The 17,099-nt window shown below is 56.3% G+C and overlaps 1 protein-coding gene across 1 annotated transcript; it reads right to left on the reverse strand.

Annotated features, from left to right (window-relative positions):
• Positions 1-10,449: 10,449 nt before the first annotated feature.
• On the reverse strand, positions 10,450-13,166 carry LOC137467317 (maestro heat-like repeat-containing protein family member 9). Its single transcript, XM_068178806.1, has 7 exons — positions 13,065-13,166; positions 12,641-12,705; positions 12,382-12,531; positions 12,050-12,198; positions 11,580-11,727; positions 11,147-11,334; positions 10,450-11,057 (listed from the first exon to the last, which is right to left on the reverse strand). Exons 3-7 carry the CDS (start codon positions 12,415-12,417, stop codon positions 10,916-10,918), a joined length of 663 nt encoding a protein of 220 aa, XP_068034907.1. The 5' UTR covers positions 12,418-12,531; positions 12,641-12,705; positions 13,065-13,166; the 3' UTR covers positions 10,450-10,915.
• Between the last annotated feature and the right edge of the window lie 3,933 nt (positions 13,167-17,099).

Consider the following 17,099-nt stretch of genomic DNA (forward strand, 5'->3'; position numbering starts at 1 on the left):
CTGGAGCAAGCGGAAACCACAACTTTGCAAATGCTACCTGTGCCTGAAGCAAATGGAAAGAGAACTGGGGTGTGAAAAATAAAGCTTGTTTATTTTCAGAAAAACAGTAAAGAAAACACAGAACACATTTACATTGTAAGAATATTTGTAACAACAACTATCTATGGAACATATATACCCAAGAACATATCTAACAAAAGTCTATGAAACGTATTTACAGAAGACAAAAAGAAGCCCTAAAACCTATAGCCTAAAGACAACAACAAACTCTACAACATATGTACAAAAGGGTGGCATCTCTGTCCGGGATCTCCATCGGTCCTTGAGGAAAAGCAAGAGGCACAGTCACTCCAGTCAGGCAGAGAGGGCTCTTCCATGTGCCCCCAGGCTGGCCCAGCAAGCGCAGCACAGGCTGGGGATGGCCACCAGAACCCAATGCACCGGGTCCCACATCCCTGAGCAGGGACCACCCAGCCCAGTCCCAGCCTGGCAGCAGGGGACCCGCTCTGCCTGTGGGGACCACATGCCTGTCCTGCTGCTGGTATTGCTCTTCATCCCAAGATCATGGCCTCTTCCTCATCTTTCTCATCAATGTCCATGTCCTCAAGGTACTCTTCCATTTCCACGTCCATCTCCTCTTCCACATCTACCTCCATCTCTTCCTCTCCAGTCTCTTCTCCATCCACTTCCATCTCCTCCTCTGTATCCATCTACATGTCCACCTCCATCTCTTCCTCTCCACTCTCTTCCCCATCCACTTCCATCTCCTCCTCTCTATCAGCCTGCATGTCCACCTCCATCTCGTCCTCTCTCTCGGTGACAGCCTGCAGAGGTAGCAACACCTCAGAGTGGGGTCCCTGTCCCACCCCATCCCCACAGAACTCCAGCCCAGCCGGGTAGCTGGGGGGTGTCCACCTCCATGGAATGGCACTGTACCTTCCTCAGGACAAATGTGAGCATCCTGCAGGGACGGATGACAAAATCCAGGCAACAGAGAGCTTTCAGGACTGATGGGAGTATCAGGGCGCAGGTGACAAGAAGGGTGACAGGGAGCATGGTGAAGGGTGAGCTGGCACGAGGGCTGGCACAGGGTGGGCTGACACAAGGGCCAGTGGTTGTGTTGTGCTCTTTGCTGGACGCTGGAAGTTCCTGCTGGAACATCACATCTGTGACATCACAGTGGATCTAAAGAGCATCTTGTCTCGAGCTGAGCAATCTTCCCCAGCCCATGCTGCTCACAGCCCTGTTGCCAAGGATGGGGCATCCACAGCCTGGGCCAGTGCCTCAGCAGCCTCCGTGTAAAAGAGCAGCTCCCTCAGATCCAACTTCAGTCAGCCTCCTGCAGTTGAAAGCCATCCCCCCTTGTCCTGTTGCCACGGGCCCGGCTGAACACTGTCCCCGTCTTTCCTGTGGGACCCTTCCAGTCCTGCAGAGCTGCACTGAGGCCTCCCCAGTGTCTCCTGTTTCCAGGCTGAGCATCCCCAGCCCCACTTGGACGGCAGTCAGGTAGATCAGGGGGAGTCAAGGCTGAAGTCACACAGCATCAGGAACTGAGAGGTGGAAGCTTTAGGCCCAGGTTTGCCTCTGTAATAACAGTGGAGGGGAAGATGGTGGGACACTGGCTCTGTTCTAACCGGTGAATATTTTCTTTTTTTTTTTTTTTTCTTCTTTTCTGTCATGCTGATGCAGGTGTTGCTGTTTGCAAAGAAGCTTGGCACAATATCCATTGTCTTCTCCATTTGTGAAACACCGAGCAGAGTCTGGGCAGGCTGATGATGCAGAGCAAAACCTGCAAATACACCGGTGATCCTGAGCCTGGAGGATGCAGCTAACCCCAGCCAAAAATAATTTCTGGAAAGTCAAGCCTGGTTTACATTTTCTTGAGTTTGGCTATTCCTGAACCGGGGGAGGGGGCATTCGGAGGAGGGGGTACCACAGGGGTTCCCCTCCCCCGTTTTTGGGGGGTCTCCCATGGTGCCCCCTCCCCAAAAAGCTCCGTGGGCCCCCTGAAGCGGCTTCTGTTCCACCGGCCGGTGCCCCCTGATCCAGGACTGCCCCCGGTGAGTCTGGGGCGCTCTGGGGGGATTCTGGGGGGATTTTGGCAGCATTTTTGGGCATTGGGGGATTTTGTTGGTAACTTAGGGGGAATTAGTGAATTTTGGAGAGAATTACTGGCTTTGGGGGGTTATGGGACTTTGCAGGGTTTTGTGGAATTGAGGATTTCGATGATTTTTTTAGAGTTTTGTGGGGTTTTTTTGGGGGGGTTTACTGAAATTTTTGGGAGTTTTTTTTTAATTTTGGTGGGTTTCACTGTGATTTTGTTGGATTCTTTGGGGTTTTGAAGGGTTTTATTGGGATTCTGGGGGGATTTCTGGGGTGTTTTAGTGGAATTTTGGGGGGCTTTGGAGTTGTCCCAGGGTGTGGGGAAGAGCTGAGAGGCACCAAAGTCTCCTTTAAACCCCTGAAAGTCCCAATAAACCCCATGAAATCACAATTAAATTTCACAAATTCCCATTAGAACACCCTCGAATCCCAATAAAAGCCCACAAAATCCCAATTAAACCCCACAAATCCCCCCCAAAAATGTCTCCAAAACCACATGAAGCCCCACAGAATCCTCAGGAGACCCAAAGAAATCTTGGCAACACCCAAAAAAACCCACAAAACCCCCGCAAAATCCCCGCTAAAATTCCTAAAAAACCCAATTCCCCAAAGAATCCCACTAAATGCCCCCACAATTCCAATAAAATGCCTCCAAATCCCCTAAACATTCCAATAGAACACAGAAATAATTCCAGAGGATCCCACAAAATCCCCACAAAATCCCAGTAAAACCTTCCAAAAGTCAAAAGAAAACAGAAAAAAATTCAATTAGCCCCAAATACCCCCAGGAAAACAACTTCCCCCTCAAAGCACCAATAAAACCCCTCAAAATCCAAACTCCCAAAATTCCCCAACTGCCTCCAAACCCAATAATTCTCCCCAAAAACCCCAACAATTCCCTGTAAACTCCCAACACAATTCCCCAAAGCCCAAAAAAGCCCCAGATGCCTAAACCCCTCCCGAGCCCTGCCTGGTCCCTCCCGGTCCCGCCCAGGCCCGTCCGGGGCCGCGGCCAAAACTGCCCGGAGCGGACGCGGAGGTCCCGGAGTGACCCCGGAGCCGATCCCGGGCTCGGCCTCGGGCTCGGCCCCTTTGGGGGATTTTGGGCCGAACCGGGCAGGTTTAGGGTGGGCTTCAGATCCCTTGCGGGGATCCCGAGCCTTTTTGGGTGGATTTTCAGCCCCTATGGCTGATTTGAGGCCGAATCTGGTGGGGTTTAGGGGGGATTTCAGATCCCTTTGGGTGATTTTAGGTCCATATGGGTGAATCTTAATCTTGTGTGCATGATTTTAGGTCCTTTTTTTGTGATTTAGGGTCCATTTAGGTAGTTTTTTTTTGCTTCTTTGGGCAATTTTAGGTCAAACCAAGCCATTAAGGTGATTTTAGGCCAAAGCAGGTACTTTCAGGGTGTATTTTAACTTCATTTGAGGGATTTAAGGGTGATTTTAAGCCATTTCATGTGTCTTTTAAAACATTTGAGGCAATTTTAGACCCCATTGTTTGGATTTTAGAGCCCTTTGGATACTTTTAATCCCATTTGGCTGATGTCAGGCCGAACCATGTGGATGTAGGTTGCATTTGATGCCCTTTTGGGTGATTTTAAACCAAACCGGGCTTTTTTAGGACAGCGCGTCCCCTTGGCCCCACTCCTTTCCCCTCACGGTTCCGCTCTTTCCTCGCTCCTTTCCCTTCACGGTTCTGCCCTTTCCTCGCTCCTTTCCCCTCATGGTTCGGGATCCCGGAGCGGGGGAGGAGGAGGAGGGAGGGAGGAAGAGGCGCAGCGGCAGCAGGGAGCAGCCGGAGGAGAGGAGGGAAGGAATCGCGTGGCCCTGGCGCTGCCTGAGCTCGCAGCACCCCGGGAGCATCGCCCCCATCCCGCAGGTGCCCAGGGAGGGGGAGCTCGGCCCAAATATCCCGGGGCTCCCTGGGTTTGGGGTTTTTTGCAGGGGATATTTGGAGCTGGCAGGGCTCCAAAGATCAGCCGTGGCGGGCCTTAGGGGGACATCATGGGGTCTTGAGGTCGGGAGCGGCTACACCCGGTATGAGACCAGTCACTCCCAGTATGAGCCTGGTTAAGGTCTTTCAGCTCCTGCCAAAGGTCTGACAGCTCCTAGTGAAGGTCTGACAGCTTCTGCTGAAGGTGTGACACTTCCTGGTGAAGGTCTGACAGCTCCTGTGAAGGTGTGACAGCTCCTAGTGAAGGTCTGACAGCTCCTGGTGAAGTTATGAAACCTCCTAGTGAAGGTTGGACAGCTTCTGGTAAAAATCTGACAGCTCCTGCTGGAGGTCTGACAGCTCTTGCTGAAGCTGTGACAGCTCCTTCTGAAGGTGTGACGGCTCATCCTGGTGGTCTGACAGCTCCTGGTGAGGGTCTGACAGCTCCTACTGAAGGTCTGACAGCTCCTGCTGAAGGTCTGACAGCTCTTTCTGAAGGTGTGACAGCTCCTGGTGAAAGACTGAAAGCTCCTCTTGAAGGTCTGGCAGCTTCTGGTGAAGGTGTGACAGCTCCTGGTGAAGGTCTGACAGCTCCTCCTAAATTCTGACCATTCCTGCCAAAGGTCTGACAACTCCTGCTGAAGGTCTGACAGCTCCTACTGAAGGTCTGACAGCTCCTGCTGAATTTGTGACAGCTCCTAGTGAAGGTGTGACAGCTCCTGGTTAAGGTGTGACAGGTCCTGCTGAAAGTGTGACAGCTCCTTCTGAAGGTCTGGCAGCTTCTGGTGAAGGTGTGACAGCTCCTGGTGAATGTTCGACAGCTCCTGCTGAAGGTGTGACAGCTCCTGGTGAAAGTGTGACATCTCCAGGTGAATGTTTGACAGCTCCTGCTGAAGGTGTGACAGCTCCTGCTGGAGGTCTGACAGCTCCTTCTGATAATCTGACAGCTCCTGCTGAAGGTGTGACAGCTCCTGGTGAAGGTGGGACAACTCCTAGTGAAGTTGAGACAGCTCCTGCCGAAGTTCTGACAGCTCCTGCTGTCGGTCTGACAGGTCTTGTTTAGGTCTGATAGCTCCTCCTGAAGGTCAGAGAGCTCCTGGTGAAGGTGTGATAGCTTCTGGTGAAGGTCTGACATCTCCTGGTGAAGGTGTGACAGCTCCAGGTGAAGGTGTGACAGCTCCTAGTAAAGGTCTGACAGCTCCTGCTGAAGGTCGGACAGCTCCTTTGAAGGTCTGACAGCTCCTGGTGAATGTCTGACAGCTTCTGGTGAAGGTCTGACAGCTCTCAGAGCGTCAAATTTACGTGGCTAGAGGGTGGTGTGCAGAAAGGAGACAGAGGAGTCCTGTAAAAGTCCCTTGATTGGCATAAAGGGAGAGCGTGCATCAGGCGTGTGTACAACGCAGCCTCCCAATCACTTGGATCAAGTAGCCTTCTTTTCTTCTTTCCCAGCTGCATTATCTTTCATTCCCTTTCCCCCTTGGCTGAGCTACTTGGAAGGTACTCGGGACTTCCCAATCTGCCCATCATGTCCCCCTCATTACGTGCCCTCTATAAAACACACGATCCACGATCATTTCAACTAGCTAAATCAATTGATATTTTTAGTGAGCTTTACTGATTGACATGGACTGCTCCTCAGCCAAGGCCATGCTAAACTCCTGAACTTAGGGAAGAAGAACAAAGACTTTATAGGGTTGTGAGAGACGAGGTGACATTTTGCTGAAGCCAAAAGATTATTAAGCTAAAGAATGAAAGCTGTTGGTTCTATGTGTTGTTGTTTGTGGTTTGGATATGTTCTGGTTGGTTTGTTGGGTGTTGCTGGAGAGGGGCGGGGTTGAAGCCCTGACTAAAAAGGAATTCAGATGATGGGGGAGTAGACAGAAAAGCAGGTGGTCAGGAGAGAATGGAAGTGCCCCAGTACCGAGCCAATGGGAAAGAGGACGGGGACCGCCCCAGCCGGGAAATGCCCGAAAATTTTCCACTTTGTTGGAAGGTGTGTGTGTTCTGCTCTCGGGAGGGACATGCAAATTCAGCTCGGCTGAATCGGTATGAATGAACAGTTGTTGCCCTCATTTTTAAAAGTGTTACGTTTTCTTTTATAGTTCTTTTGAAAGTTTTAAAGTTCTCATAAAACTTCCTTAGCCTTCTGATAATGTTTACATATTTCTACTAAAGTTCTCATGCACTGTTCATGTAAATAATGATTGTTTTACATTCTTCTTTGTGGGAGGAGAAAATTAATAGACTGTTAGTTTGACCAGTGTGGTTACAGAAGTGACAATTTCATCCTCCAATCTACTGCCACTTTTAGAATTCTATATATTGCAAAGTCAGAAATAAAATTAACTGTTTTTCTCTCTTGAACTCATCAAGCTTCTGTGTACTCCTTTGGTGCCAAATAGCAACAAAGTTTCTTTTTGCTTTGAAGACTTTGTCCCCATTTAATTGTGTCAAAAAGCCTGTTCATTTCTAACAGGATTATAAATATTAAGTTCTTCACCCAGGGCAGATTTAAAGCCCAAACTCCCATGTCACGTCCCCCAGACTTCCGGAACATCGCCAGAGCTCCCCCAAACCCTCCTGTCAGCCCCTGGAAACGCCCCAGAGACCTCCCAACCCCTGTTTCAACCCCGCAGCTGTCTGTAACTCCCCCAAAGACCCCACCCCAGCTGCCCATAACTTCCCCAAAGCCCCCCCAAGCCCCATATCACATTCCCTGACCTCAAACAAACCCTTATTCTCCCCCCTGCCCCCCTGCAATTTCACTCACACACGGCCATGGCCTGAGGGGACACGCTGGTGGTCTTCAGGTGGGAGCTGGCCAGGGCATCCTGACCAAAGACCTGCGGAGCTTCAGCCTTTGCAGGGGAGGCTGGCAGCAGCTGCACCCCCAAAACAGCCCCTGCAGCCCCCTCAGCCATGCAGCTGCACTGCTGGATGACTGGCTCTACGTGTCTGGAGGTGCAGGGGGGGCTCGGGGCATCCTAGGGTGGGCTGGTGGGATTTTCAAGAGGCTACAGGGCCAAGGGGCCTGGAGGATCTGGAAGTGCTGGGGGAATTTGGGGAAAGGGGAGGTTGGAGGGATTTGGGGAGCTGTGTCATGACTGGCTCCATGTGTTTGGAAGTGGGAAGGGGTATCAGGGGGTCCGGGGCAATTTCTCGGGGGGCTTTGCAGGGACTATAGTGGCTGGGGGAGCTTCAGGGCATCTTGGGGGTGTGGGAGCATTTTGGAATGAGAGGGTATACGGGAGGGCTGGGGGGCAACGTGTTCTATGTCTTCAGAAGTGGGGAGGGGACTGGGGGCCGATTTTGGAGCCTCCACTGATTACTGGGTGCCCCCCTCCAGCAAAGGGCCAAGGCTGTTTTCTCCTCCCATCTGGGAGGGGGGGTGAGCTTTGAGGATCCCATCTTCAGTCGGGGGGGTCCCTTTGTCACTGAAACTGTTTGAAAATGAAACATCTCCAACAGCAAATTCAGGGTTAGAGAATCAAAGGCGTTACTTTATACTGGTCAGGACGTGCAACAGAAATCATTGCATCTACACATTGCCCGGGTGTGCAGCCAGCAACACACGGGCAGGAGGACACAGATGGCGCTTCCTGGCTGGGAGAGGGCTTGTGGCCATCTCCAGGCACCGGTCTGACAGGGATCCCCGCAGCTCCAGCCCTGCACAGCCACTCTGTCGCCAGCACAAAGGCTTCAGCAGAACCAGCAAAGGCCAAGGGGCTACTTTTCCCTTCCCCACTGCTGGCCTGGGCCGCTTGCTGAGCACAAGGACCCGTTTTCCCCTCTACCCCTGTGCTCTGCAGACCCTGGGCAGCAAATGAAAGATCCTGGGAGTCTGTCTATTACAACATATCCTACATTTATATGCTAAGGAAAAAGGAAAATAAGGAAAGAACAATGTTGAACAAATCAAACATTGCTTCTGGCTCAGGTGGCCCCAGCAGACAGAGCTTCTGGGATCAGCTCTCTGTAGAGCTCCAGCAGTGCAGCCAGCCGAGCCCTGAGAGACGAGGCCGTGTCCTCCATGCCCTGTGGAGCTGATCATGCAGGCTGTCGAAGATGGAATATCGAGCTCTCTCTACTGCCTGGAGGACGTACAGTGTTTGAATTGCCAGGCTTCCGACGGCGACGCTGATGTCATCTGCCATGCCTTCAAGGGCTGAAAGAGAGAGGAACAGAGCCATGGTCAGTTCCCGGATCTGAGGGGACCCGAGGAGACCCCCGTTCCAGGGCCGTGCCAGCCGGCTCTAGCCATGGCCAGCAGGGAGCAGGGACCAACAGGATCAGCCCGAAGCTGCTGGCCACGAATCCCCCAGGTGGCCCTGACGTCTCTGTGTGCTCTGCCCACACCGCCCCTCGTCCGCACAGGGAGCAGAGCCCTCGGCAGCCGGGGCAGGGCTTGCAGCTCCCCCGCCAGCCCCCGCTGACAGCCCGCTGCCCTCACTCACCCTCACAGATGAGCTGGAGCTCTTCCTTCTTCCCCCTGAGGTGCTGCCCGGCCATCCCTGTGAACACAGAGCCTGTCACGGCCCAGCGGCACAGCTCCCTGCCAGCGGCGCTGCCAGCCCTGTGGCCACACGGCCTCCTGGCCCGGCAGGGCTCAGCCCGGGCCCTTGCCGCACGCTGCCGGCCCAGGGCACGGCTGCGAGAGGGCGACAGCAGCGCCGAGGCCAGGCGGGGCTCCACGGCGCCGGGCCCGGATGGCGCTGCCGGGGCAGCAGCCGGGGCTGGGGCCGAGCTGCGGCGGGGCGGGGAGGGAAGGGGAGCCCGGGCTCACGGCTCACCGATGAACCTGATGGCCTCCTCTCGCAGGGACTGCTGCGGGCTGTCCAGGTACTGCAGGGCCCGGCGCAGGTGCTCGGCCGCTCGGCTCCTGTCGTCGGCCAGCTGCAGAGAGCGGCAGGAGGGAAGGGTTGGCGCGGGCTCAGCCCCTGTGCCGGGCGCTCCCTGCGCCCAGCCCCGGCCTCCCCTGCCCGCACAGCCCTGAGGCGCGGCCAGCAGCCGCGGGCGCCGGGCTCTGGAGGGGGCAGAGGGGCGGCTGCTGCCCCGGGAGCCGCGGCGCCGCCCCGCCCCGCGGCCCCGCCGGGCCGGGGCTCCATCGGCCCCGGCTCGGGCCCACGGGAGCCTGGAGAAGAGCCCGCGCAGCCTCTGGGTGCAGCAGCGGGCAGGGGCACAGCTGCCAGCCCACACACTGAGCACCGCGCTCAGGGGGCTTCTCCAGCCTGAGGCTGGCACTTCCAGGCCGTCCTTACCAGGCACTCGGTGAACTTCCACAGCTTCTTGTTCTTCACCAGTTTTTGAAGATCCCTCCTCTTCAGGAACTCAGCCACACAAAGCAGCGTTTCCTGAGAAACCTGGAGAGCAGCAGAGATGCGGAGATGGCCCCACAGCCCAGGGCGCAGGACCTGTGTCCCTGTGCCAAGGCCTGGAGGAGGCTGCAGCCCACGAGGCGCTAGGGCAGGAGGCAGCTGAGCCCCCTCCCAGGGGGACAGCAGCAGCCCATGAGTCCTCACCTGTGCCACATGCTGATTCTCATCATGGCAGTGGAAGAAGAGTGGCAGCAGGCTCTGGCGCACGTGTGTCTTCAGGGCCTTCTCTTCCTTTTCCAGTGGAAGAGACACCAATGTCTGGAAGAGCAGTATGGAGAGCAGCTGCACATGGCTATTGTCCTGTATGAAAGGAAGAAAAAAAGACCTCAGCATCGGCTGCACGGGGCTCAGCTTGGCTCAGGCCTGCAAATCCACAGGGCACAAAGTGTCCAGGCAGCAGTCAGTGGCCGTGGCTGGGGGCAGCGAGCCTTACGTGGTCAAAGAGTGGCAGGAGCGCCTCAACCAGCTGCAGTGCGATGGGGCTGGGTATCAGCATGGCCTTGTCCCAGAAGATAAAGCTGAGGAGCCTGACTGTCATGCTGACTATCTCTCCATCTGCGTCCCACAGGAGCTCCACAAGACTTTCAGTCAGGCTCCACATTTTTTCGCTCTGTGCAGAACACAAGTTTGTGAAACGCCATCCTGCTGCCGCAGGGCCTAGAGGCCAAAGGGCTGTTCCGAAGCACTTGGGCAGTTGAACCAGGAGGCAGGAGAGCTGGGAGCAGCTGCCCCAGCGCCCAAAGCCCAGCCAAGCCCAAGCGACTGCATTCCCAAGCGCAGCCTCAGCCGCTGCCCCCTTCTCACCATCAAGGGATCATCGATGAGCACAAGAAGGGCCCTGAGCGCCAGGCGACGCCTCTCCCTGCACTCGCTCCGCAGGTGCCTTGACAAGATTTGCAGGATTCTCTTAGCACCGCGTTCACTCAAGTTCAGACACTCAAGAACCTGAAAGGCACAGGGCAGTGACAGGGGACCTGGCCGGCAAGAGCCCGGAACAGCACAGGGCTGGGCCCAGGCAGCAGCGCAGGGCGCGGGCACCGTCCCAGGCAGCTGCAGCTACGAGAGGGCAGAGAGCTGGGAGGCAGCTGAGCGAGGCAGCGCTGGCCATCAGGCTCACCTCCACAAGGAACGCCAGGGCGGGCAGTTCCCAGCGTGGCTCCTGTGTGCTGAGCAGCCGGAGCAGGTCGCGAGCGATCCTTGAGCACAAGGGGATGGAGACACAGGACATCTCCCTGGCAGGAGAAAAAGAAACCAAGACTTTGGGCTGGGGGACAAACCTCTCCCAGGACTGACTCACAGAGGTCTGGCCTTTCCCCAGCATCCTGTAAGGGCCCTGGGCTATTTGGGAGGTGGCTCCTTGTGGGCCCCCTCCTCTCCCAGCCTTTTCCAGTCTGCTTGGCTGTTCCTCGGTGACAAGGCCCTCTGGCCCACGACCACGGGGACTGTGTGGGGCACCCTGGGCACTGAGCACAAATGTCAGAGGCAGTGGGGAGAAGGGGGTCTCACCTGGCCAGCAGACCCACGGCATAGTGGTGGGTGTCAGCACACAGCAGCGTGTCCCAGCCACACTTGCGTTCTATTGCCACCACCACATCCTCGTGCTGCATTTGGCAGAGCAGGGACTTCAGGGTCCGCACTGCAAACCTGCATGCAGAGCAAAGCCCAGGTCACGCTGGGAGCACTGGCTCCTGCCCTGGGCACCTGGCAGGGACAGGAGGACTGGCATGGAGCACCTGTTGGGGTTGGTGGCAAGGCCGTATTGCTGCTGGCATCCCTTCCAGAAGGTATCGACCTCCGCTGGCACATCCAACGTGCTGAAGAACACTTGGAAGAGCAGATGCACAAAGAGGCGGGGGAAATACACGGTCACTACATGTGGGACACAGGGCATCTGGAGGATCTTCCACATCACCACAGTTGCCTGCAAAGGACAGAGCAGCCCGAGACAGTGCTCAGTGCCGAGGTGTCCGTGTGGCAGGGCCCGAGCATGGGAGGGAGAGGCCCGGAGAGACACAGGGGGAGCACCGGGCCTGGTGGCCCTGAAGCTGCCCCGAGGCCAGGTTTCAGCCCAGCGCCTGAGGCAGGGAGATGCAGTGGGGGAAGGAGGATGCAGAGCTGCTGGACAGGTGGCCTTGGGGCCAGCAAAGGCCAGTGTCAGAAACTCACAGCCAGGACAAAGACACCCGTTTTGTCCCCATCGGAGGTGCACGTGCTGTGCTCTGGCCAGCTCCCCAGCACATCGAGGAGTATCAGCTGCGCCGGCTCCGCAGTCCTGGGCGAGCACATGATGCTCTTCCACATGGTCAAAGCAGCTCTGTGGGGTCAGAGCTCTGTCTCAGAGGAGTCTGGGACACAGCACCGTGGCCTGGGCGGCAGCGGGGAGCTGAGCTGGCTGCCAGCCCTGCCTCTGCCCACTGCCCCTCGCCAGCAGCACCCAGACAGCCCAGCCCTGTGGGGACAGGTCCCTGAGGGCCAGCGAGGAAGCATGGCAGAAGGCTCGGGGGCTGACGTGCCAGGGCTGGCAAAGGGAGCAGCCAGAGGGCCCTGGAACTCTCTGTTGGTCAGACACCTGGGACAGGCTGTACAGGCTGATGGGCTGGGGAGCCCTGAGCCCTCTGGGCAGGTGGGCCCCATACCTGTCACAGGATGGGGCCACACGCAGGAGCGTCATTACTACGTCAGCAGGCTGCTCTTTGGTGAGATCCAGCAGGGCCCTGTTCAGCCTGTGCTCAGCAAACTGATTGGCCATGAGCCACTGGTGGATGTACCTCACCATGGCAGGCACCTGGAGAAGGCACGGGGAGACTTGGAAAGCTGCCAGAGGGAGGAATGTCCCCAGCTTCCCCAGAGAAGTGCTTCCCTTGCCACCCCACTGCCATGGCCTCAAAGGCTTCCAGTGAGCAGCAGGCGTGACTTGGGAGGCCAAGCAATTCCTGGGAGGATCAAAGCCTGGCCACAGGCTGCTTACTTGCTTTGGATTGCAAAACCCCTCCTCTACGAGCATATCCAGCAGGGCAGAACAGGTCTTGGTTTTGAAGATGTGTGAATATGCTCTGAGCCCTGTGCCCACGGTGCCGGTCTCTTCCTCCCGAATCCTCTTGATGAATTTGCAAACCAGCTGTAGGAGAAGGGCAGGAAGCCAGGGATGTTCCACAGAATGCTCCAAGCGCGGTGCTCGGCTGAGCAGTGACAGCAGGCCCAGCCCAGGTGGGGATGGCTGCAGGTACCTGCGCTGTTCTGCGGAAGAGGCCACGGGTGCGTTCCTGCTCTTGTGTGCGCTGCACGGCTGCATCTGGCAAAGAGCGAGCGCAGCCTGAGCTGAGGGGCTGCGGGCGAGGCCGGAGAACACAGCCCAGCCCTGCGCTCCCCAGGTAGGAACAGCCCCGGGATGTCCCAAGGGATGGAGCACGGCTCTGGGGTGTCTGTCCTGGCCCCTATTCTGTCCTGTCCATGGGCATGTCCCCAGGGGATGGGATGGGATGGGATGGGATGGGATGGGATGGGATGCAATGGGATGCAATGGGATGCAATGGGATGCAATGGGATGCAATGGGATGCAATGGGATGCAATAGGATGCAATGGGATGGGATGTGGCCAAGCTGGCTGCAGCCACCAGCCCTGCAGCCCAGCAGCCCAGCTCTGCCACTCACCCTCCTGCAGAGGCTTGAACCGCACCACCTCTTCAGTCTCCTGTGCTGGGCCAGCTCCAGGGCCTTCTTCCTCTTCCTCCACCCAGGCCAGCTTGGGCACTCTCGGGGATCTCTGCTCCATGTCAGTGACTGGATTTGTGACGACTCACAGGAGAGATGTCTCAGAAATCTCCGAGTCAGCAAGGCCTGCAGTCGTGTCTGGAAGGCACCTTCAAGAGAGAAGCCTCAGGAAGGCTACAGGACAGCAAGTCCTGCACTCTGGTCTCGAGGGCTCCTTGCCACAAGGACAGGAGACTCCTGTCAAGGATTGTGGTCTGGCCTCGAGGGCACTGGTGGCAGGGATGGGAGATGCCTCTGGGGCACCAAGTCCCACGGTCTGCCCTCGAGGACACCTGCAGAAGAGAAGCCTTGGGAAGGCCACGGGTCACCAAGTCCTGTGGTCTGGCCTCGAGGTCAGCTGCAGGAATAGCACCTCGGAAAAGCTCTGGGTCAGACACGAACAAGTGTGCTGTGCGGGGGCTCCTCACGGCACCGCTCTGTCCCGTCCTGTCCCGTCGCGTGCTCCGAGCACTGTGGTGTGGCCTTGTCACCGCCAGCTCCTATGTCACCCCGTGTCACAAAGGGCCCTTGGACACGCTGTCCCGTTCCATGCCACGGTGACCATGCTGCACCATGTCACAAAGGGCCCCTGCACACCCTGCCCCCTGCCCTGGGGCCACCCCCAGCCCACCCAAAGTGGCTCAGGTTGGAAGGAATCCCTCACCCCAAGTGTCTAAGACACCCCGACAGGATCTTTAGGAACGGCTCAAACCATCAGCAAACGCTGCCCTGCTCTGCGGGCTCAGGGCAGCAGAAGGAGGCCCCAGGGCTGCCGACGCAGCTGCGCTGGGAAGGGCATGGGGCCTTCCACAGAAGCTGGCACGGCCTCCTTGGGACACGTCCTGGCTGGTGGCCATCCTAAGCGTGGCCGTGTGACGCAGACGAGGAACGTGTGGGCCAGGGCAGGAATGCTGCTCTGACCCCTTGCGCCCGGGGAGCGCTGACATCAGCAGATGTGGCAGGGTCCCTGCCCAAGCAGACCTGCCACCCCCGAGCCCTGGCAGCACCAGTGCCTGTCTCCTGCCCCAGAGACCTGTGCCCGTGGGGGGCTTCTGTGCCAGAGGGAGCCAAAGCCCACGTGCATTGGGGGCTGCGCTCCTGCCTGCAGGGGCTGTTGGCAGGAGCACCTGGAGCAACCGCTGGCAACACTTGGGTCTCTGTCAGAAGCTCTTACTCCATGCTGAAATTATCTTCTCATTGAAGTTATTGCCTTCAGCACAAAACCACCTCAGCAGCGAAGGCACAGAAGAATCTGGCAAGTAAGAATCCTCAGTTCAGGAATGCTTTACTTCCCATTGCTCGACTCAAGTAGTTCCAAAAAGTTGCAAACTTCCCAAATTAATTGGGATGGCCTGAGGAGGTGAAGATTTGTAATTTTGCTTCCCATCTCAAAGCAGCAACTCATTTGCCTTAACTTCATCCACTGAGGATCACTTTTCAGAACATAACACTACACAAAAAAAGGGCAAAAAACAAGGGCCATGCTTTGGTTTTCTAGGAAGGGATGATAATATCCTAATTCTCTTAAGGAATAAAAACTCTCAAGAAATGAGAGTCCACTCAGTGGTACAAAAGTAGCCCAAAGAAATGAGTAGATGGCAAAAGAGCTAATCCTCCCCCTGGTACAGATTTCTAAGTGGCCAGTAAAGTACAGCTCTCCCCTCTTGTTCCCTGCAGGAGAATCAGGACCATGAAGAGGAAAAGTCACAGATATTCTTTCTGCCCTCCCTAACCAAAGCTGTGCCAAAGCACAGATGCTGCCTTCAAACTGACTCAAATTCCAGCCTAGACCTCTCACCTTCCAGACAACTCCTTCTCCAACACCCCCCCAACACCAACCCCCCCAGACTCCCACACAGAAGCCCTCAACACCCCGCCAGGAGCCCCAGCTGTCCCCATCCCTCCGCAGAGCTTTCCCACCCTCCAGCAGACGCCCTGGTTCCCTGCAGGTGCCGTGGGATGGCACTCAGGAGGATCTGCTCCAAGGCCTTCCCCTGGAGCACGCTCAGGCTGCCAGGCCTATGGATCCTGGATCATCCTTCCCACCGAGCCTTCCCGTGCACGGCTGTTCCATTTGCACCTTTGCGCTCAGCTCGGACTTCTCCACTTCACCAGGAGTGCTGGGAAAGGATGGAGAGCAGCCGGGCAAGCTCTTTCTCCAGCTCCCTCTTTACCCTTGGGGAGGGAGAACATTCCACAGAAAAACAACTGGTGCCACAAGGAGCGGGTGGCCTCAGGCACCTTTGGGGATGAAACAAGGCCTTTTTTTGACATAAGTAAGCACAAGCAATGCACATGAGTAAACAAGTAATTAGCACAGACATACCTAAGTACTTAGCACCAGTTAGCATTAGAAAAACCTGGTGGCCTAACTTGACATGAGAGTGACCTGACAAAAAGCTTTAGACACAGTCTACCAGAAGAACTAAGGGCAAGTGTGGAATCAGCCCTGTGCAGGGAAGCTGTGAGGAAGACTTTGTGCTGCTTTGGGGCATCGAGACCGCTCCTGGCCAGCGCCTGGAAATCAGCTTCAAGTTTGGGAATCAGACACCATGTATTTCTAACCCCCTGCCTATCAAATCACCACAGCCGTGTAAAGAAGGACGGTATGTTTGATACATTCCTACATCAACCCACTGAAATTTATATGTGGCAGAGAAACATTTTAGTGGGTGCAGACCCCTGCCCTCCCGCCAGGTCAATAAAAGGGCTTTTGGTAGACCATACATTTGTCTGCCGATTTGTTTGAACGAGGGAGACCCCTCAGGACTGCTGTATCCTGAGGGAACACCATTGGCCTTGGCCTGTAGGCACCTGCACAAGCTTAAAATCAGCTGCCTCAGCTTCCAGGACCTCTCTTGGCCAGCATCCTGACGTGGATGCAGGACTGCTGTGAGGCACTGCTGGGACCCAGCGGGACAGGACCGGCTGTCTCGTGTCCACGCAGCACCCCTCACACAGCCAGGGCCATCCCAAAACCAGACAAACACTCACTTGTCAGCAGAGGGGAGCAAGGAGCACTGGGCTCCTCTCAGGGTATCTCAGCTGGGCTGGCTCCACAACATGCCCCCACTCTCAGGCCTGCTGATGCCCAGCTGCCAGAAATGCCTACCTTGTTCTCTCCAGGATGTACAGGGAGAGCCAATGAGCAGGACGCCTTGGGAGGCAAACCTTCCCAGCCTTTTCTGAGGCCAGGGACACACCAAGATCAGCCAAGACTCTCCACGCTGCCTGGCCCACACAGCCCAGCTCTGTGCTGGCCCTGGGCCACAGCAGCTTCCACCAAGCAAGAGGTAAATGCACATTGCCAAGAGTTGAAACACAGCAGACAGGGAAGAGGTGAAAAGTGTGTGTGTAAAGGCCTTTTAATTCACAGCTCTCAGAGAGAGCTCTGGGGCTCACGGCTGGACAGAGATGCTCCTGCTCATGCCTCTGTCCAAAGGGGGAACACACCCTGCTGCAGGTGCTTGGGTTGGTCTCTGCAGGTCCAGGCAGATGCCAAACCCGCTCTTCACAGCCTTCTCCCTTCCCTTGCCACTCTGCCACAGAGAGCCAAAGGGGGACCCTTGCACCTACCTCACTGGGAGCTCCCTGGGAAGCACTTTCCTTGAGAAGCAAGCCCTTTTCCTCCAAAGGCATTTCCCCAAATGAAGCTTTCTTGGGCAACACCAACACACTCTTAAGAAAAGCTGGAAAGGCTTAATGACTTCAGGTCCTTTCAGGACAGGCACTCCAGCTGTAGCTCATATTCTCCCAAGTGTGTTTCCAGGTGGAGGTTCAGAGGGGCAGCCCCAGGCCCTCTACAAACACAAGCTGCCTGCTGCCTCTTCACCTGCCTCAACTCCTGCCTGCGGTCACGGCACCAAAACCAGGCTGTTCCAGCCAGAGCCCAGAGCCCTGTTCCCGCAGGCAGCTGTTGCCAGCACCTTCCAGGAC

The sequence above is a fragment of the Anomalospiza imberbis genome, unplaced genomic scaffold (assembly GCF_031753505.1).
Source record: "Anomalospiza imberbis isolate Cuckoo-Finch-1a 21T00152 unplaced genomic scaffold, ASM3175350v1 scaffold_60, whole genome shotgun sequence".
NCBI classification, from domain to species: domain Eukaryota; kingdom Metazoa; phylum Chordata; class Aves; order Passeriformes; family Viduidae; genus Anomalospiza; species Anomalospiza imberbis.